This window comes from Pecten maximus, chromosome 4, assembly GCF_902652985.1.
Source record: "Pecten maximus chromosome 4, xPecMax1.1, whole genome shotgun sequence".
NCBI classification, from domain to species: Eukaryota; Metazoa; Mollusca; class Bivalvia; order Pectinida; family Pectinidae; genus Pecten; species Pecten maximus.
Window position 1 is genome coordinate 46,814,096 of NC_047018.1, and position 23,241 is coordinate 46,837,336.

At 38.3% G+C, this 23,241-nt stretch overlaps 1 protein-coding gene across 1 annotated transcript; it reads right to left on the reverse strand.

The window, feature by feature from the left end:
* Positions 1-1,972: 1,972 nt before the first annotated feature.
* On the reverse strand, positions 1,973-22,103 carry LOC117326268 (phospholipase A-2-activating protein-like). The gene is made up of 12 exons (XM_033882944.1): positions 21,957-22,103; positions 18,557-18,750; positions 17,284-17,385; positions 16,584-16,703; positions 15,389-15,692; positions 13,743-13,903; positions 12,244-12,401; positions 9,532-9,751; positions 8,494-8,589; positions 4,772-4,885; positions 3,431-3,580; positions 1,973-2,897 (listed from the first exon to the last, which is right to left on the reverse strand). The coding sequence occupies exons 1-12, from the start codon at positions 22,094-22,096 to the stop codon at positions 2,341-2,343; spliced, it is 2,316 nt and encodes a 771-aa protein (XP_033738835.1). The 5' UTR covers positions 22,097-22,103; the 3' UTR covers positions 1,973-2,340.
* Between the last annotated feature and the right edge of the window lie 1,138 nt (positions 22,104-23,241).

The window sequence follows — 23,241 nt, forward strand, 5'->3', positions numbered from 1 at the left end:
TTATTTAGATTTTTTTAAAGACAAACCGCAGGAGTTCCAAACTAACATAGTCTTACGATATAAGACTTAGAAGGTTGATATCGTGTTTTTAACATCTATTATCAGATAATTACATTTTTGCTATTTGTCGAGGTTCGAGAAATTATGTCCTTGTACAATAATTCTTTAGAAGCTTGATTGACAGACACTTTTGCAAAAATGACAGAATTACGAATTAAGAAGGGAAGTAACTCGTGTAGATGAGACCGCGCCAGTTCAGCAGATTTCACATAACCTTACCAACAGCATTATGTACTTTCCAATTAATAATTTAAATAACTTATATACAAGATAGTGAGGTAATTAATGGGGTCTACAAAAATGTCGTTTTTGCAGATATATGTATAATGGTATACATGTATACAAAACTTTTGACATTATCAGTAAGTTTGATTGTGGGAAAAATAATTGGGTTTTTTTTCTGGCTTTAGTCATGACAAACAGTAACAAGTAACTATATTTCTCCTTTTGCATCCCCCCCCCCCCCCCCCCCCCCCCCCTTCCCCATTACAATGAAGCAACATAATTTCTATTAGTACAATGTAGCTTGATAGACAGCGGTAGTGAATTGAAGAATGCACAAGTTTACAAAATGAAGGGAAGTAATTCCTGTGCATCAGAATGCATAAGTTCATAAAGTCTCTGGGGCTGCGGTGGTCTAGTGGTTAGGTGTCCCGACACTTTATCACTAGCCCTCCACCTCTTGAGATACGAGTTCGAGACCTACAGTGGGACAGTTGCCAGGTACTGACCGTAGGCTGGGGGTTTTTCTCCGGGTACTCCGGCTTTCCTTCACCTCCAAAACCTGGCACAACCTTAAATGACCTTGGCTGTTAATAGGATGTTAAACAAAACACAAACGATATAAAGTCTAGAAAATGAAGGGAAGTAACTCCTGTACATCAGAATGAACAAACTTATCAGGCAAGTTCACAAAGCCACCACTAATCCAGAATATGCTAACCTACATTTCTGCTATTAAGCCTGATCTCCAGCCTAAATTGCTGTTTTTATTTTGCCTCATCATTTGTCTGCACACATGTCTGAAAGGTCATGATGGAGTAACTTGGACTTTAATCCATCAATTTATTTTAATATGAATCAATATTTTTAAAGCAGTTTGCCAAATGATACAGTAGAATGTAACATTGAACAATGTATATATATCCACACTTTCGACTCCCAGAAAGTTCATCGGTAAGCTAACTGGTACTTGTAAAGATTTGGTTTGGTTTATTTTGTTTGTCCTAAAATCATGATCAGCCAAGATCATTTAACAATGTGCACGGTTTGGAGGTGAAGGGAAAGCCGGAGTACCCAGAGAAAACAAAAAGGCCTATGATCAGTACCAGGCAACTGCCCAATGTGGGTTTCGAACTCATGACCTAGACGTGGAGGACTAGTGATTAAGTGTCGGGCCACAACGGCACTCTAGTTGTGAAGAAACTTGTTTTTAAAAATGTTATGTCACAAGAATTATTATCACTGATAAAATTCATGACACGCTAGTTTAACCCTATAAATGGGGCCTCGGTGGCCACGTGGTTAAGGTGTTCCGACACTTTATCACTAGCCCTCCACCTCTAGGTTGCGAGTTCGAAACCTACGTGGGGCAGTTGCCAGGTACTGACCGTAGGCCAGTGGTTTTTCTCCGGGTACTCCGGCTTTCCTCCACCTCCAAAACCTGGCACGTCCTTAAATGACCCTGGCTGTTAATAGGACGTTAAACAAAATAAACCAATAACCAAATACCCTATAATACATTCATGCTATATTCAACACCATGGCACTATTTTTGAATAAGCTGTAGCAGATAGATGAAACTAGGAATAACAAATTATTCACCGATGGAATTTTCCTCATTTCTTCGGTCATTTAAAAAGGAACTTTCAACCTGGTGAAAAACAACATGAATCAAGAAAAAAAAAATCAATTATTTTTCAAATATGTGGAACTTTTATTTCATTCTACACTTAATATACTTATTACATACAATAACTTACTTAACTACATCCACCATTTACATACTTCTTTGTTATGACACCCATTCAATACAGAATTTTATTCAATAAATTTGATCAGGAACAATATCATTTCAGCAGGTACGTAATTGGCATTATTGATCACAGTGACAAGGGCCTTTTTTCGGTGAAGACATCTAAAGCAGATACATGGGCAGTGATTTTTTTTTTAAATAAACATTCCTAATTATTTTTTAATTTTACAGAAATTTTAAATTGGGTGCATATTCAACTCCATTTATGCATGTATCTTTTTTAAAAGAATCACAGTTTTATGATATTATAAAAGCTCCAAGACAAAAGCTGCACATCCAGGCACTTTTGCAGGTTCCAGTTTTGCCAGAAGCGGTTCGACCAAGTTTCTTATATCAATAGATCGTGCGAGAGCTTGTGCGGTTTCGTCCGTCTTAACCAGGGTACCTAAACAAACTAGAAGCCGAAAGACTGCTTCTGGATCAATGTCATTTTCTAACACACTGGCCATGGCCAGTAAACACTGTGACTTTGCCTCTTCATCCAGTTTGTCTTGGAGGAAAACAGAATAATTCAGAAGAAGGGTGGACAATGCGATCTGAACATTTTTGTTTGACGAAAGTCGACATTCCAAGGCGGCAGTTATAATCTTTTCTCTGTATTGCATTGCTAGTGTTTCACCAAAGTGCTGGTTAAACATGTTACACAGAGTTCTTAAGGTCAACATCTGGTTGTTAGCGGTGTTGTTTTTAGATAGATACATCAACCGACTGTCCACAAAATGGACACTCGTACAGAGTCTTTCGCTCATGAACTGGTCCTTGATGGCAATTCTCAGAACATCCAAGCCAGGAAACACAGCGTCTGTGGAAGAGATACAGAAGCCATTACGGATTTACATATGTGTACCAATTAAATATCCCTGAGACTAAAAGAAATATTCTTTCAAAAATTTGGGTAAAAAAGTTATGGAAAAATCTGTACCAAGAAAAGTTTAAAATTTAAAAAAAAAATTATTTTTCAACTTATATTAATATCTCCTGATGTCCGGACGTAAGAGCATGATGGGTCTTACTGAGGCAGGAGACCGGAATACCTTGAGGAAAGCAACATGGTCAAGCATGTGATCCATGGTCAAGCATGTGATCACCATATCTGATCATGTCCGATCTGTAAATATTGCAACTCAAGTCGCCAACGTGAAAGGCGACGGTTACCAGCGTGCCAACCCAACACCCCATTCTATATATATCACACTAAGTATTTTTATTTAAATACTGAAATTTTTTAGAAGAATAATCGATAATTTTTAACATTTAAGTTTATGAAAGCAGGCCCATATGTTACTATTTCTAAAGGGAGGGTTCATCCACTTGACTTGTGTTGTTGGTCCTTACCGTGTGGCCAGGTTAGAATTTTCATCATGGTAGTGAGCTGGTCAGCATTGGCAGGTTTGCCTTGTATAAGGTCAGACAGCGCCTCAAGTTTCTCTACTTCCACCTGACAACCCTTTTCTACCTTTGTCGAATTGAGCTCCTTCAGCTTACCTATACAGAATAATAATTTGTGATTATATATGATTGAAGAAAATCCTTAAGATTACATTAATTGTGTAGAGGTATACTTAGTCTCCTCAAAGTAGCTGGTGGCTACATGTACCTCACTGAACAACAAAGGGAGGCTACCCACAGTAATTCAGCTAAGGACACAACCAAAACAGTACCTGGATCTGTTTCCATGAGAAACACATAACCCCACGGGTAGGGACTGAATATTCCTCTCAGATCTTCACCAGCGCCACATTGTTCAAGAGTTGATTAGGCTAATAACAGTTTAACAACAATTTCAAATCATTTCTGGTCAAACTAACTTGACAAAATTTAATGGCACTGTAACACTCGTCAGTATCTTCCTACATGTTTGTTTTTAGGAATACACACACACTCAGGTTTTGAAGTTAAAGAGATACAAGATTTTCATTAATAAAGTGATTTAGCTAATCACCTTTTGAACAACTTGGCCCCGAGGTTACAATGTTCAATGTTCTATCAACTGAGCTATTTTGGCTCTATGTTAAAGTATTTCGGCTCGATCATATGTGGATGACACAGATTTTACCATTTAGAAATTGTCGCAGAAATCCTGTCCCCGTATTCAAAGGGAAGTAGCTCGATGTGAAGGGAAGATAACTCGAAACTCATAAATTTATTCCTTCAGTTATATTGAAAGGGGGATAACTCGAAATTTAGTAAAAGGATTGTATGTCTTCAGATAACTTGATTGACAGGTCATGCTGTAAATCTGAATTTTATAATACAAGGTCATTTATTTGAACAAACTTTGTAGCCCTTCACACCAGCATGCTACAGGCCAAATTTCAAGTCCCTCGGCCTCTTGGTCATTGAGAAGAAGTTGTTTAAATGAAAAAATTGACGCCTGACGGACGGACAACGGACGCCGCACCACAGCATAAGCTCACTTGCCCTTTGGGCAGGTGAGCTAATTGTATTTATATTTTAAGGGATTACCTATATACAAGGACTTGTCATCAGAAATATCACATGAGGGCAGTGGTTACCTACTATAAAATGGTCACAGATACAGAAAATTAACATCAGGAACATCACACAAGGATGCTGAACAGCTACTGTAAATGTTTCAAAATTGAATTAATCATTCTGCAATCATTAACTTATTAACTAATTTAAGATTCTTATAGGCATAGACAATTTTCTCACCAATAATCTGCGCTGAATTTGAGGCATCAAATGTGACGTAGGATTTCTGAGGAAAGTATTGGTTAGTGACTCCTGAAGACTGTGGAGCAGAGGTAGGCTGGTAACTTCCCGAACCTAGCAATACAAAAACATATTACTTTGATTGTCAAAGACAGCATCGTGCCTTTAAGACAAGCAGTACATCAAGAATTATTTCATTTTAATACAACATATCTATATTGAAATAAGAGTAAATTTATTTTTATTCCAAAGTTTTGTGAGATTAACATTGCAGGAACATTTACAGGGATCGACACTAACAATAGCCTGGCAGCCCTGGGCTACCAGAAATCTGGTCCGGCTGCCAGAATGCCCAGACCAGCAGCCCTGTGGGCTGCAACATTTTCAGTCAAATGTATAATGTCCAGCTAAAGTTTTCTTCATTAACTTCCATAATTTGGTGTAAGATCTAATATTTTTATGCTCAGAATGAACTAGAATGTAGGAAACTGCATCTAAAATATTCCTTTTTTCCCTCTCAGTGTTGGGATAAGGGGCTGGAGCACAGGGGCTTGGCACGATTTTCCAAATGATAGTCTATATATATATGTATATAGTATCAAGGGTAGTAACTACAAAGAGGGGGAAAACCAACGTATTTTAAAAAAAAATAATTTGTCGTATTCTGCGGGTCAAAAATCTTAGTGACACATACATTACCTTAAAGAGAAATGTTTTATCTTTCCAATGAGTGTTCGATGAACAAAATTGGCCAAGTATTATCCAAGTTATGACCTGACGAATTCGGAAATAGATGCTGAAATGGCTAGGTCGGAATCTCCCTGTCCGGTTGAATAGTCGCCTCGCCTCTAATGGGTACCTCAATAACCATTCAGAAATCGAAAAATCGACGCTTGCAGCGGTATACAGAAACCATAACTATGTCAATATAGGATGTCGGTTGGTTATGTTATCCGTCATGTGCCATAGCCAATTCCATATTACATCACCGAGCTTACCGTTTTCAAAAAGAACGGCCATCTTTCCCTAACCTTTCGTGACTTTGTTTATGTCGTTACAGTGGTCGTACAGCCAAGAAGCGTTCCGAATAAAGGGAAAGATGGCCGTTCTTTTTGAAGACGGTAAGCTCGGTGATGTAATATGGAATTGGCAACCGACATCCTATATTGACATAGTTATGGTTACTGTATACCGCTGCAAGCGTCGATTTTTCGATTTCTGAATGGTTATTGAGGTACCCATTAGAGGCGAGGCGACTATTCAACCGGACAGGGAGATTCCGACCTAGCCATTTCAGCATCTATTTCCGAATTCGTCAGGTCATAACTTGGATAATACTTGGCCAATTTTGTTCATCGAACACTCATTGGAAAGATAAAACATTTCTCTTTAAGGTAATGTATGTGTCACTAAGATTTTTGACCCGCAGAATACGACAAATTATTTTTTTTTTAAATACGTTGGTCTTCCCCCTCTTTGTAGTTACTACCCTTGATACTATATACATATATATATATAGACTATCATTTAGAAAATCGTGCCAAGCCCCTGTGGGCTGGAGGGACAATGCCCCCTAATCCCCTAAGAGGGGCATCACCTTTGGCTGCCCAGGCTGCCTCATTCCAAAATCTGGCAGCCTGGCGGTCTGTCAAGGTGACTGAGTTAGTGTCAACCCCTCAACATTAAAAGAAGATTTATTTTAGGAGTTGAAAGTAAAATATGTCCTAATGCTGATGATACAGTAACTCAACATTTCATAAATTTTTTTCTGTATTCTTGATTGGTGGTATTATATATACCAGTAAAAATATTTCTACAACAATACGCTGTGTTATTCCACTCTCAAGCCATTGTATAAATGTGGCGACTGTTGAATATATATATATACTATATATTCTACTAGGGGAATATGACCTTCCGGTCTTTTGATTGGTCAGGAATTCAAACTTTGACCCGAGCTTCAATTGTTAATGACGTCATCAATAATCGAATGACGTCACATCACCGCGTCCTGGCCGTTATATGTACATCTTATTTGCATACGCGAAATAGGACTTGGCCATATTTCCCTTTGATTCAAGCCGATATTATTGTGGTAGAAACAGGTCACATGACTCGTAATTTTTGGATATAGAATTTACTTCACACTCTTAAGTTATTCTTTAAAAGTTACAAAAGACTCTCGCTAAAGCTTGTGTCTTTCGTAATTTTTACAATAAACTTACGAGTGTGAAATAAATTCCATATCCAACAACCACTCGTTGTGTAACCTCTATATATCCTACAGCAGGACTCCAAATATAAAGACATCGTAATATGCCTGATGGGTGCCAGTTAGATGTTTCTTGTATTTCTGTTGGGGACTCCTATTTGACAAACCTGGAGTAGATACTTAATTGGAATAGCCCTAGTGTAAACTTCATTTAGTTATATTTATTACCAATTTATATTACAATAAGGAAAAAAAATCCTTTATTTCTTTTTTTATTACTCTATTCAATACTTACCTTATACATGTGCATACCATAAATTCAATAATTTAACAATAGCTACTTTCAATAGCCTTTTTATACTATATGCAGCTCCAGATATAGCTATTAATCAAAGGGAGATAAGTCTCAAAAATAATACTCAGGTGGCTTGCATTTCTGCTGTTTCTTAAAAACCATTATTCTATACTATACAATCATGCAATCATCGTCAGTTTATGCAAGTGATGGTTAACTATACATATACATATATATGTCATAACTCTTAAATACTATACATGTTCACCTATCAACTTCTTAATACTGTAAGCTATATATAATTCAACAATGGTACATCTTTATCTTAACTGTTTAAATACTGTATATTTATTAGCCATTAAGCATTGTTCAATATATAAACATGTACACATTTTCTGAAAATTTATATACCTAATCACCGACACCCTTGATGCTCTTCTCAAAAAGAAAAGATATTGTGTTGCTGTAAAACTGTATCTAAATTTGATGCTTTTTCTAGGTACCGATGCAAAAGGATGAATAAAAAGATTTCAAAACTGAAAAAATTTATATTACAAGTAACAAGTACTTATATTAATCACTCTTAAAGGCACAGGTGTAAGTATTCAACGGGTCTTTGTGTGCAAGAAATCTGGAGTGTCTTGACAAAACTTGTGTGGTTGGATGGATGTCCCAATATACCTTTTCACGTCCTGTAAAGGAATAAAACCCCAGCCACCTTAGTGAAAGACTTATAGAATCTAACATGGGTCTGTTCCGTGGACAGGGATATCTCAAACAGAGTGTAAGAGTTTGGCCAGTCAGCACGAGGCTTGCCGAGTGCTGGCCAGCAAAACTCTTAAACGAGGGTTGAGATATCCTTGTTCGCGGAACAGACCCGTGATTTATTATTTTTCTCACATACTTGCAACCAAATGTTTTCATGAAAGTTTTTCATCGCGTCATCTTCAATGCTCCTTGGAATGTGCATCAAAATTTATGATGTCATCGTGTTACATTGAGTAATAAAGTCGTAAATGATGACATCATCAATTTAAATATGTGAGCAGCGTTATATTGTGCATGTGAGCTGTCTTTACCCACCCTGTGTAAGAACGATTGATCTTTTCCCTAGTAACCGCCGGATAACCCTGTAAAGTACGTGAGAAAAAGAATGGTACCACCAGGTGTCACTGCCACATATTGGTGATGAATATGCATACCACCCTTACTCACCGGTAAATGGATCCGCTCCATAGGACACTGGTTGTGACTGCTGGCTGTTCTGTTTACCTCCCACTGTGGATCCTCCAGGTATGTAGCGTCCCTCCCCTGTACACATTAAGAAATACAGAGTATGAATATGGGAAGAAGACCCCATCAGGTCACCACTTCACCTAACTTTGTGAATTACCAACATCAACTTTATTTCTATCTATGTATAATTCAGTATAAAGCCTGATTCACTCCAAGGATTGAAGGAAACTATTAATCAGTGTAATTATAAATAATTTTTTTTTTCTTATGCATTTTTATTCCCTTTTTTTTTATTCGGGATGTGATTTGATTTTTTTTGTATTTCATATTTTTGATTTTGAAATCTGAATTTCTATTTTTCTTTTCTTTCGTTCTTGAATTTGTGACAGTAATAAATATGTAAGACTCCCTTTTATCTTATATGATGAATGTCATCTTATCTTTTGGTTTGGTTTATTTTGTTAAATGTCCTATTAAAAGCCAGGGTTATTTAAGGACGTGCCAGGTTCTGGAGGTGGAAGATAGCCAGAGTACCCAGAGATAAAAAACCACCGACCTACGATCAGTACCTGGCAACTGCCCCATATAGGTTTCGAACTCGCAACCCAGAGGTGGAGGGCTAGTGATAAAGTGTCGGGACACCTTAATGTGGCCCCTCATCATATGTTGCAAGGGTTAGAGACATAGGGCTCAGTAAGATCAAGTGTCACCTTACCTGTAAAGGGTCAGAGACTTTATCCGAACCAGATCAACTGTCAAATTACCTGTGAATGGGTCAAAGACTTTATCCGAACCAGATCAAGTGTCAACTTACCTGTGAAAGGGTCAGAGACTTGGCGCCCAACCAGATCAAGTGTCAACTTACCTGTAAAGGGTCAGAGACTTGGCGCCCAACCAGATCAAGTGTCAACTTACCTGTGAAAGGGTCAGAGACTTGAGGCCCAACCAGATCAAGTGTCAACTTACCTGTGAAAGGGTCAGAGACTTGGGGCCCAACCAGATCAAGTGTCAACTTACCTGTGAAAGGGTCAGAGACTTGGGGCCCAGCCTGATCAAGTGTAACTCCTTCTGTATTCTCAGTGATGAAGTTGGCCACCTGATCAAGGAACAGCTGACTGAGGTTGTTTTTTTCAAGGAAGCGCTGGGCAGCAAACCAGGGGTCCTCTGACTTGTTGTAAGGAAGTTTGAGGGGTGGCTTCCCTTCCTCGATGTCTACACTAAACACAAAGTCATACTCCTGTCCAACAGATTAAGTAACAATATATTCTTATACAGCCAACTAAACACTGGATTCACATGAAAATATCTAATATTAGAATCATATGAAAATATTTCCATTATGGAACTGGCTTACTGTACGTGCTAGGTATATGTATATGTAAATTAATATTAACTTTGCATATATATATCTTATGAGGTTTTCAACCTTTCTTATATCACCTTGCCCACATATAATGATCCACTGAGATTTTCGACCTTACTAACCTTGCCCACATACAGTGAGGTTTTCGACCTTACTAACCTTGCCCTCGTACAGTGTTTTGCCCGAGATTTTCGACCTTACTAACCTTGCCCTCGTACAGTGTTCCCCTGAGGTTTTCGACCTTACTAACCTTGCCCCCGTACAGTGTTTTCCCCGAGGTTTTTGACCTTACTAACCTTGCCCTCGTACAGTGTTGCCCTGAGGTTTTTGACCTTACTAACCTTGCCTTCGTACAGTGTTGCCCTGAGGTTTTCGACCTTACTTACCTTGCCCTCGTACAGTGTTCCCCTGAGGTTTTCGACCTTACTTACCTTGCCCTCGTCCAGTGTTCCCCTGAGGTTTTCGACCTTACTAACCTTGCCCTCGTACAGTGTTCCCCTGAGGTTTTCGACCTTACTAACCTTGCCCTCGTACAGTGTTCCCCTGAGGTTTTCGACCTTACTAACCTTGCCTTTGTACAGTGTTCCCCTGAGGTTTTCGACCTTACTAACCTTGCCTTCGTCCAGTGTTCCCCTGAGGTTTTCGACCTTAATAACCTTGCCCTCGTACAGTGTTCCCCTGAGGTTTTAGACCTTACTTACCTTGCCTTCGTACAGTGTTCCCCTGAGGTTTTCGACCTTACTAACCTTGCCCTCATACAGTGTTGCCCTGAGATTTTTTACCTTACTAACCTTTCCCTCATACAGTGTTAACCTGAGGTTTTCGACCTTACTAACCTTGCCCTCATACAGTGTTGCCCTGAGGTTTTCGACCTTACTAACCTTGCCCTCATACAGTGTTCCACTGAGGTTTTCAACCTTACTAACCTTGCCCTCGTACAGTGTTCCCCTGAGGTTTTCGACCTTACTAACCTTGCCGTCATACAGTGTTCCACTGAGATTTTTTTACCTTACTAACCTTTCCCTCATACAGTGTTCCCCTGAGGTTTTCGACCTTACTAACCTTGCCCTCATACAGTGTTGCCCTGAGGTTTTCGACCTTACTAACCTTGCCCTCATACATTGTTGCCCTGAGGTTTTCGACCTTACTAACCTTGCCCTCGTACAGTGTTCCCCTGAGGTTTTCGACCTTACTAACCTTGCCCTCGTACAGTGTTCCCCTGAGGTTTTCGACCTTACTTACCTTGCCCTCGTACAGTGTTCCCCTGAGGTTTTCGACCTTACTTACCTTGCCCTCGTACAGTGTTCCCCTGAGGTTTTCGACCTTACTAACCTTGCCCTCGTACAGTGTTCCCCTGAGGTTTTCGACCTTACTAACCTTGCCCTCGTACAGTGTTCCCCTGAGGTGTTCGACCTTACTAACCTTGCCCTTGTACAGTGTTCCCCTGAGGTTTTCGACCTTACTAACCTTGCCCTCGTAGTGTTTCCCCTGAGGTGTTCGACCTTACTAACCTTGTCCTTGTACAGTGTTGCCCTGAGGTTTTCGACCTTACTAACCTTGCCCTCGTACAGTGTTCCCCTGAGATTTTCGACCTTACTAACCTTGCCCTTGTACAGTGTTCCCCTGAGGTTTTCGACCTTACTAACCTTGCCCTCGTACAGTGTTCCCCTGAGGTTTTCGACCTTACTAACCTTGCCCTCGTACAGTGTTCCCCTGAGGTTTTCGACCTTACTAACCTTGCCCTCGTACAGTGTTCCCCTGAGGTTTTCGACCTTACTAACCTTGCCTTCGTACAGTGTTCCCCTGAGGTTTTCGACCTTACTAACCTTGCCCTCGTACAGTGTTCCCCTGAGGTTTTCGACCTTACTAACCTTGCCCTCGTACAGTGTTCCCCTGAGGTTTTCGACCTTACTAACCTTGCCCTCGTACAGTGTTCCCCTGAGGTTTTCTACCTTACTAACCTTGCCCTCGTACAGTGTCCCCCTGAGGTTTTCGACCTTACTAACCTTGCCCTCGTACAGTGTTCCCCTGAGGTTTTCGACCTTACTAACCTTGCCCTCGTACAGTGTTCCCCTGAGGTTTTCGACCTTACTAACCTTGCCCTCGTACAGTGTTCCCCTGAGGTTTTCGACCTTACTAACCTTGCCCTTGTACAGTGTTGCCCTGAGATTTTTTACCTTACTAACCTTGCCCTCGTACAGTGTTCCCTCGAGGTTTTCGACCTTACTAACCTTGCCCTTGTACAGTGTTGCCCTGAGGTTTTCGACCTTACTAACCTTGCCCTCGTACAATGTTCCCCTGAGGTTTTCGACCTTACTAACCTTGCCCTCATACAATGTTCCCCTGAGGTTTTCGACCTTACTAACCTTGCCCTCGTACAGTGTTTTCCCCGAGGTTTTCTGTGACCCTCCACTTGATCCTACCACATCCCCAATCTTGGTCCACTTTGTCTGGGCAGCCTCCCAGTGGTAGATCTCCACTTTATCCCCTGTTTTTACCATTTTTGTCTGGCCGTCCTTGTTACCTAGGTGACCACATTTGAGGAAATTTTAGAATATCATAATAATTTATGATCTTGAATGTTTTTAAATGGTGAGAACATCAGTTTTTATAGAATTGGGAATGACTACACAACACTAAATGACAAGTCTTCATCTACCATCTACCAAACTATGGGGAAAAGAAGAATTTGCATAAAAAACTGAGGTGACAAGAGGTTAACACATATAAACAAGAGCTCCGCAAGAGGGAGCATGAAACACACGTCATGCCAACAGTTGAAACACGAGCCAAAAACCTGTAATATATGTAAAACATAATTGCTTCTAGCTAAAGTTGTATTGTGCAAAATCTTGGCGAAAATAAATTGAATAGAAAATAGAAAACTTTTCCACACAATGCCCATATTTGGCAATAAAATGGGCATAAATCTGCTGAATATAATCGTGAAATTCCATAACATGATCCCACTAGAGCTATTGTGCCATAGAATATTTGAAGCAAGTTTCATGAAAATCTGTTGATAAATGAAGGCTACAGAGCAGTACGTAACAAGGAAAAGTTAACGGATGGACGTACAGACTGACGTAGGTACGTACAGTGCACCGTATACCATATCATTAAACCTCATGTTTATAACAGTGCCTGTGATTAGCCGAAACGCATCACGTGGAAGGGGGATAAAAGTACATCATACCTCCCTGGGGCGCGTGAGCCAGGGAGATAAATATCATATCTCCCTGGACTGCGTGCCCCCAATAGCGACCCCCACATTCTGTTGCGAGGAGTGGTCTCCCTTCCAGTTATTTACAAATGACAGACGAACAGAAATGCAAATGTTTTCATGCAGTCGAAGAAACATAAATAAATAAAATTCTGCAAAACATGATTGCTCAGGACACAAAAATATCAACAAATGTACACGCCAACTGTTTCCAAGAGTTTCTAAAAGAAACTGTCAATAACACCTTGACTTCGAATCGTATCAATTGAGTGACCGGGATAACAGGGGTTTGTGATAAATTTTTGAGTATCATCATTACTGATTATTTTTCGGTATAATAAACAATGTATGGCCCTGGATGCAGGGTAATATGAAGGTTTGTTTACCCTCAGCTGTCATATTTTCCTCGGGCAAGCCCTCGGGAAATATGACACCTTCGGTTAAACAAACCTTAAGCCATAAATGCATAATATGACGTTGACAGGTGTATAAAAAGAGCTGTCAAGTGTTTTATATATAGCTTATAAACCTGTCACACAGTTACCATAAAATGTATAAGATAATCATAAAATACTGATATGTGTAAGATAATCAGACATATCAGAAGTGAAATGCTACATCTATTCCACAGTTTAAGTTTACCAGGGTTGAGGAGAGCTTCGGGTCCAGGTAAATCCCGTTTCTGAATCTCCCCTATCTGTGTGGGAACTTCAGCAGAGGCCACCTCAACCTCAAACGCTTTCAGTTGATCAGGGGAGGCAACTCGCTCAGGATGTGTTGTGAACACTCTTACAGCTCCATCACTGAAAATATATAGTTTTTTTACTAATATTTATCAGATAGAAAACAAATTTACGAGCATGTTACGTTGTATTATCATTAAATTATATGGTTAAAAAACTAGATGGGTCAAAGCCACAGGAATACTTCTGTCAGGTACCAAGGAGTTTGCTAAGTGGTGCATTCACGACTTTTCAAAGAGACAAATGTAGGACTGAAACAATTAAAATATATGGTAAATATGAGATTCTAAGCTTCAGATTAAATCTTTTCTGTGTTCTTATATATATATATATATATTTTTAATAAACAAGTACGTATACAGTTGCATAGGCAAAACACAATTAAGTTTATGTTTTTTGCAAAAATCAAAATACTTAGTTAAATGACTATATTTCTGAAAGAAATTAAACTGACCACCACTTATTCAGAACTTAACCTTCATTTTCTCATCATTCAGCTAAATACCAAATTACAGTTCTATGCCTGTATCTGTTAAAGGTTTAATCAGTGAAACTTAAATTACGTACAAAAAAATGACAGCGAGAATGACACTTTATCATCCAAATCAAATAAGAGGCCCATGGGGCCTGTATCGCTCACCTGGTTTGATTAAACCAAATGACAAAATAATGTTCATGTTCAATTCTTTTTATTTGTCAATCTCAGACAATGCTAATACATGGTTATGGTGTGGGGATCCCAATTGCTTTAAAGAAATAAAGTCCAGACTCTCTAAGGGTCTGAAAGACCTCAAGAATTGTTTTAAAAACATCCATTCATAACTTTATGACTAGTAGCGATTTAAAGGAATTACCTCTATTTCCCCTATGGGGCCCCGCCCCTTTGGCCTCTCGGGGGTCAGTCACCATTTATGCAAAATCTGTTCCCCTTCCCCCAAGTATCTTTCAAAATAAATTGGGTTCAAATCCATTCATAACTTTATAACAAGTAGCGATTTAAAGGAATTACCTCTATTTCTCCTATGGGGCCCTGCTCCTTTGGCCCCCCGGGGGTCAGGGTCACCATTAATGCAAAATCTGTTTCCCTTCCCACAAGGATGTTTCTGACCAAATTGGGTTCAAATCCATTCATAACTTTTTGACTATAGTAGCGATTTAAAGGAATTGCCACAATTTCCCCTATTGGGCCCCGCCCCTCAGGCCCCTTGGGGGTCAGAGTCACCATTAATGCAAAATCTGATCTCCTTCCGAAAAAGATGTTTCTGACCAAATCTGGTCAAAATCTAATAAGAACTTTTTGACTAGTAGCGATTTGAAGCAAATATTGACCGACGACGGACAGACGACGGATGCTGCGCCATGGCATAAGCATAAGCTAAAAAGGCAGTGGCATAATTACTTCCATAATTGGTATCAGAAATCAGCAGGGACTTTGGAGTTTAAAATTCAACTAAACTTCAATACTTATTGATATCTTTATCTTAAATTATTTTTTTTCTTTGTTTTTTTTTTGTGTGGCGTAGATCTTGATTTGCACTAACATACCTTGAACCTGATGCAATATCTCCGTTTGGGAGGGTACACACTGACCAGACCGACATAGAGGGATGAGCTATGGTCTGGGTAACCTTTCCACCTTGCCACACGCGCACTGTACGATCTTCACCACTGCTAACAAAGTCCTCACCGTTCGGCAGCACACTAATACTGTACACAAAGTTCTCGTGACCATAATATACACCTATACAGTCACCCGTGATGGACCAGTGACGTATTGTGGCGTCATTTGAACAGGACAGGAACTCCGGCTTTTTCAGCACGGCTAGACCTCGTACACAGTCTTCATGTCCTGTGAATTATACACAATTTTAGTAAGTACTTCAAAACAATGTAAGAGTGATCCTTGTAATACCCAGTAATGCTGATATCTTATTCCGAAAATTTACACTCAAGTGTGAAGAAATCCATATCTGAAATCTTATTCCCAAAAATTACACTCATGTCTGAAGAAATCCATATCTGAAATGTAGGCACGGCTAGTTATTTCAGTAAAATATCTATTCAAAAGGAGGACTACAGATTTATCAAACAGAAACCACCAACAGAAGTGATTTAATTAAAACAGTTAAGATAAAGTTTTTCCTGTACCCACCATGCATAGAATTTGTTTTTATTTCAGGAGTTCTCCCATAAGATATATACTTCACAGTAAAAGCCCGAACACAGATGTTGAAAATACATGTCGCTCTTAAAGAAGGTTTTCTCAAAATTTGAAAATCTAATGAGATGAAACTAGATTGAATACATGTAGGAAATACCAAAGGCACTCCGGGGGATCCCCTCCTCTATAAATATACCTAACATACAATCAATGTTAAGAACTCCCAACAGTCAAGTGAAACGACTCACTTACAAGAAAATTGTGATTGTCGACAAACCAATGGAAATAGCCTCAATCGACGGACAGATCATTTTTCTTTAATTTGGTATATGATTCAATGTATATCATGCCGTGGAATTGTCGTTTGGCTTAATATAACACCGGAAAATGATCAAATATCAGTTAGGAAACAAACTGTTTTCCAAACAATTACCCAGTATTAAAACTAATTATGTCAGACCTTTGAATTCTACTTCCATTCATTTATATATTGAACACCAATGATATAAATGGTGCAGAGATAAATAACAGTAATGTATACTTTCCTTCAACAGTATTAACTGTGAGTAATTACTGTACCTGTAAGGGTCTTTTCACACTTGCCGGCCTTCCACACTTTGATAGTTTTATCAGCCGACCCAGTCAACATATATCCTTGTTCCGGGAGTATAGCCACTGCCCACACTGCAGATTCGTGACCTAAAATCATTGTTAATATCAGCGATCATTTCTTCCTGGCTAATATACACTTCAATCAATAAAACAGTAAAGAGAATACATATAAAACCAAGAAATATAAATAAATAAAGATATCTGTTTATTAGAAAACATTTTTTGTTTAAATAAATGCATAAAAAATTAAATTTTCAATTTTATCTCTAATAAGGTGATATATTTAAAAAAAATCACAGGGATTTTCTAGAATTGCTCAACTGGGTCAAGTGTCCATTGAATTGGGAAGTTCTACGCGACAAAAGATGACATTGGGAAAATGTAAAATTCAAACAAATTTCAGTTTTTCTGCGATGAATATTGATATTATTTTTGATTTCATTTTGTTATTTTCAAAAGTACTGTACGCAGTGTCTTAGTAGATAAAACTTACTTAATCATTCAAAAGTGACTTCAAAATTGAAAAACTTTTCAATGGCAAATTGAGAATTTTTTGGGGGGAATGGGTCCTTTTAACGGACCCTGTTTCTATTGTAGGAAAATCCCTGGATCATATAATGTTGTGAAAATTGGGATTCAAATAATTTCTTGTCAAATGAATGATTACCTTCTAAAGTCATCACACATTTTTTGTTGAGCCAGACCTTAGCTGTTTTATCCCAGGAACCACTCAGTAAGGTCCCAAACTTCCCAGCGGCCAGTGAACAAACTGTTTAAAAACAAGAATAGTTGATCAATGCAAATATCACATCACATATCTTTATATTTCAATAAATACAAAAATTGGAAAAGTTAACTTTGAAACAAGAGGTCTAATGGGTATGCCTCGCTAACTCAGTATTCAAGGCTTTGATGATTCTCTGCGTTTGGAGTACAAACTGATTGGGATAGGGAAACTGAGGTGCAGTTTGTGTTATCAAGGGAACCGTATGCTGTCCAAGTTGTTCAAGAGCTTTAATGAATCTGATTCCTAGCTAAAGCTGTGATGATGAACAAGATATGAATTTCTCCCATTACTTCACAGGGTTATCTGGCGGTTGCTAGGGAAAAGATAAATCGATCTTACACAGGGTGGGTAAAGACAGCCGGCACGCGATATACGACGCAATAACGTAACGTCATCATTTTACGGTGAGTAACCAAGTCGTAAATGATGACGTCATCAATTTTGACGCACATTCCAAAGAGCATTGAAGATGGCGCGATGTCAAACTTTCATAAAAACTTAGGTTTGGTTGCAAGTATGTGGGAAAAATAATCAATCATGGGTCTGTTCCGTGAACAAGGATATCTCCACCCTGGTGTACTCGGCAAGTCTCATGCTGACGAGCCAAACTCTTACACTCGGGTTGAGATATCCCTGTCCACAGAACAGACCCATGATAGATTAAATTATTCTTTTTCTCAAACTTTGTCAGCCGTGTCATACAAAGAACCTACCTGTCAAATATCTTCATTTTAGGCATTTTGGTGAATCAGCTAGAAGAAGCTGTTTTGAGGGTTTTAATAAATTAACTAGGCACTGTGACCTCGATGTGGGTAAAATCAAAAGTCATTTCTGATAACAAACAGTGCCAGACTCGATCAGATTAATCCACCTGCTGAATATATTGTTTCTTGGCTTTTTGGTTTTTGAGAACAAATTATAGAAAGACAAGCCAATGCCTTAGCAGAGGTTTGAAAATTATCCTTTCTATACAACTGTAGGTCTGAATAGCTAAACAAAAAGTATGATTTGCATTGCCCATAACCTGATGATGTGGACCATAAATAATGGGCTAAAAATAGACTTTGGAACTAAAAAATACATTATTGCATTACTGTCACTATATATGCTTTGTATCAAACGGGAAATAAAAACATTTTGCAAAATTGTTTACCAGTGTTTGAGTGTCCAGTAAGTTTATAAATTGGTTCTGGTGAATCCAGGGTATATGCCAGTATAGTCGAGTCGTTACTTCCTGTTAGTATCAGACCGTGGGAGTACGTTCCGTCTGGTGGCATGTAACATACGGCCGAAATAAAGTTGGTATGTCCGCTCATCACAAGACCTTCTCGGAATCCTTGGTCTGACCTGACAAAGGAAAACAGTAAAGTGATCATATCAGACTATCAGTAAGGATTTTAAAACACTTAGACCTATTCTAAATAAAAAATTAGATTTAACAAAATTATGAAATGTGAGTGTAAAACAGCGAGCTCAACACAGTGGTTCTAATCGATGGGCTGATTTTTCATTGGAGTGTTGTTGACATGTTTCGGATATGGGTCATCAAAATAACAATCATTTATAGTGATCATGATGTCTTATATACATGTGTAAACATCAGAAACTGATGATGTCATCAGCGAGTACACAAAACAATGAAATGTTGCATGGTTAGTGATTTCATAAATGATCTTTTTGGTGTACATGTGTATATAATGTATTTGTATAGAGCTTTTATTAACACTAATTAAGGAGCAGATATGTTAATTGAATTACAAATGTGATATTCAATCCCTGTGTTCTCTACAAAACCATTACTCTTCCTTCAAGATCATGGAAATAAACAATATCAAATCATTGTTCTTTTAGTCATAGACTGTAAACTTTTCTAAGACCATGGTATCATGTGAGTTGTGACGTTACATCACTTTCACAAGATATGTGATCCAATTGACTCCAGAACTGTTTGAGCACTCTGTATATAATGAGGGTTCATTTCACTCTGAAGGAAAGTCCTTAATGGATGCTGAGAATTGGCGCACCACACACCAGTCTACTATGCTGTAAGAGTCAATATATATATTTACTACACTGATCAGCTGGGATTATCACATAGTGAGAGTCCCATTCTTGAAATACCGAAATAGCTGCCAAAATTTAACAAAGAAATATAGATGAAGTACAGTGTATATTTCCAAAATACTTAACTCAGTATTAAGACTGAAAAATTTCACCCATGGAATAATTGGTCTAAAGCTTCATATCTACTTCAGGACATTAAGAATTCTTAAAACGATGAAAGGCTCGAGCTCCTGTAATATTACATCCTAATATAATAATTGGCAAATATCTAAAATCTGACATTTTTCAGTTATCAGCACATGTACACGTACACTCACTGTGTTTAAAACAGTTTGCTGATTACGACACGTACAGCATTGGTTTAATGGTTTGCCTGGAAAATTGAGAATTTTAAGAGCATTTAAACTGTAAAATTAGAAGGAAATGGGGCTTATCACACAAAATATGAGATTTAAAGATTTTGCAAATTTTGATGACTATATTTAGCTATTGTTGTAGCAGAAAAGTATTTGACAATTTTGACAGTCTTTTCTGGTCACACATGTTGAATACTTTCCCGCTACAACAGTAGTTATATATATGCACACTTGGGAATGGGGGCTGACAGAAAATACAAAGCATGGCTTTGGGGAAGTCAAAGCGAACATGACGTTGGTACTAAAACAAGTGCAATCAATGATTGCGAAAGGTCACAGACAGCAGCAATGACTCTTTGCATTCATTTTTTATGTCACATAATATCGCTCCTAGACCTCAAATGGATGTATAAACCAAATAAGAAGGGTGTGGACTTACAAGCTTTTCAAAACTAACCCCCAAAATCTTTAAAGTGAGTTTTTGTGTCAAAAAAAGTATAAGTCCACTAAATAGTAAAATGCCAAAATGCCAATTTTTTTTCTGCATGATTTGCCACAGCATCACTCCTGGATCTCTAATGAATGTATAAACCAAATTAGAAGGGTGATAGGTGTACATGTATACTTTTGGACTTACCCCCAAAACTTTAAAGTGAGTTTTGGTGCCAAAAAAGTTAAGTCCACAAAATGGTAAAATGCGAAAAAATCACATTTTTTTTCTGCATAATTTTGCCATAACATCACTCCTAGACCTCTAATGAATGTATAAACCAACTTAGAAGGGCATGAGGTGTATACTTTTGGACTTACAAGCTTTCCAAAAACTTACTCCAAAAACTTTAAAGTTTTGGGGTGGGACGCTAAAAAGACCAAAATTTGGATAGTAATGTTGGTGACTTCAGAAAAAGTGGGGTTACGTAATTATGCACACTTTGGTTATGTATTTAAATACATTTCTATAAAATTTAGTTTCAAATCGAGAAAGAGTACCTTGCATTTTAAGATGTACAAATGCTTCTTAACATGCAATTGCAAGCTGATAGTGTGTAGTCTGATGTGCGAATACACATATCACGTACTGTACATTGGAGCTGTTAATTGTTAACTTGTCTATATTTCTGTGTCTGAAGAACTGAACTTCTTTAATTTCATTGATAAAAATAATTTTCAACCATTTGGAGACAAACAATATCCTAAACTAAGATTAAGATCAATGCTTTCATAAAATAATCTTTCAAAAACAAACAAAAATTGTAACATTGAAAGTGTCAATTTACCTCCATTTCTGCTTTATATATAAGTAAATTAAGTAAATGGCAGCTCCCTGCACGCGGAGGTAATGTAAACAAGGCAACGAAAGTGACGGATTGTCTGCAAATCAATGCTGACATTAGTTATACTTGATGGATTTGTATTCATTTCTATTATATTTCGATCAAATGATACTTTCCCTGAACATTTGCAAATGCACATCCCAATCAACAATTGGGATTATTGTGTGATATATTAAAAAAGGCAGAAAGTACAACCAAAGTCTGGCATTAATCACCACACAAACAAAAAGCAGTCCTCAGTCACATTGAGGGAAAAAACACCCAAAAAATCGTCTGGTGTACGAACTTACATACTGTGGGAAATTGCGTACAATTGCTCGAGTCTCAATGGTATATAACTGATCCGTGGATCATAAGATCTGCTGCAAGGAATTAAACAGTAAATGTATTGGTTTACATTTCTGGATCAGATCCCTAAACATGGATCGATTTTGTCAAACATCTACCTCTTGGTAGATTCAGCACAGTGGTAAATAGCCAACAGACGAAACGTACTACCCTGCCATTTTACTGGGGAACTATTAATTTTTGAAACATGATAGGCCTACCAAGGGCAAGGCGATGATGTCTTCGTCGACTTGGACGTCTCGAAGAAGTAACAAACTAATCATATACGTATAAGAGGTCTTAGTCAGCTTGATTGCATTGACGGATCTGTTATAAAGCTTATTTTAAAAGTGTTTCGTCATGTTGAACTTCTAGGCTACCCATGACAAAGCGAAAGTGAACAAGTTCGTGGCAACTACACGTCAAGATAAAACAAATGTCGAAAAAATACGACACAAACACGATAACCTACTCATTTGGTACCCAAACTTTCGCTGTGACGTCTCGGGACCCAGATAGTATCGATCCATTTGGTAAAATGCCTGACGCAACCGCACGAACGTCTTTTTGGTGACCCGCCAAACTACAGCGAAGTTTGTAGCGCGCAGCCATTTTTGTTGTATTGCCGGCCGGGAATAAGACCGGAAGCAGCTGTGATTGGTTAAAATTTATACATAAATACTAACTTATTCTAATTTGTATGATAGCAGTGTGAAACTAAAAATGTGAATATATGGTGACATGTATCATATTTTCATTGACTATCTATGGGAAATAATTAAAGTATGGGGAACTGGTGTAAGTGCACATATCTAAAGATAGTTTCCCGCCAAAAATTTGAAGGTCTCTTCAGCAGCATAGTTTTGACTTAAACACCGACATTGATACTATTCGACGTCTTATAAGTTCCTGTCTCAAATCATATAAGCACATTTGTTTTTTGCGTCCTCTTATTTAACTACATATTTTATGGACTCGTATAATATGAATGAAGGCAAAGCCTGATAGAAAGCAGGATGGGACGTGAGAATTTGTAATAGTCCATTTCCCCCAAATGTCAGACACAGTTTATCATTTTCTGCTTTCAAAAATGCCATTTATAACACAAGACTTTCACCAGGCTTTGCTTTCACTGTAATACTGTGACGAGCACATGGCCCGTCCCAAGTTTCTGTCTTTATTGCCTGGTTTGCTCTTGTTTTCTGGCAACTGGACAAACAAATGTAAACATCAGAATGGAATCAGTATTATTTTTGATTTAAACATATGTAACGTCCGCTCTCCATAAACACGGGACGTGAAAGTTCTTTTTGGGATGGTTGTGGTGCGATTTCAACACTGGATATAAAGTTTACTTATATTTATTAATCCACAGGAAAATCCCGAAGTTACATGTATCATTTAATCCAATGAAGTTTCATCCATCTTCCACACACTCACCGGCGCATTCACATTTAACAGTTCACACATTTAAATAAATCTAAGTCTACATATTTACATCCAAACGGCACTCAGGTCCGTTTAGTCTGAAAACTACTGGAGAACTCCGTATGCAAAACGCCCAAGTCTTTATATATCCCCTGAGAGTTAATTAATATGTATTATTTTGAAGATGTGATCAATTGACCAATCCTGACCTTTACCCCGAAGTATGGGCAACTCTAAACTCCTATAATGTCATTTCTAGGCACTGACCACTGGTCCCACGGACCGTTGCAACATATTAATGACCGACTTTCAGGTACTACCGTTCGGTT

Coding starts and splice junctions, on each gene's coding strand:
- LOC117326268 (XM_033882944.1), bottom strand. CDS start 22,096: ATGGCTGCGCGCTACAAACTTCGCTGTAGTTTGGCGGGTCACCAAAAA. Junction 13,904..15,388: donor GATATTGCATCAGGTTCAAG/GTATGTTAGTGC, acceptor ATATATTTTCAG/TGATGGAGCTGTAAGAGTGT. Junction 3,581..4,771: donor AAATTCAGCGCAGATTATTG/GTGAGAAAATTG, acceptor TATTCTGTATAG/GTAAGCTGAAGGAGCTCAAT.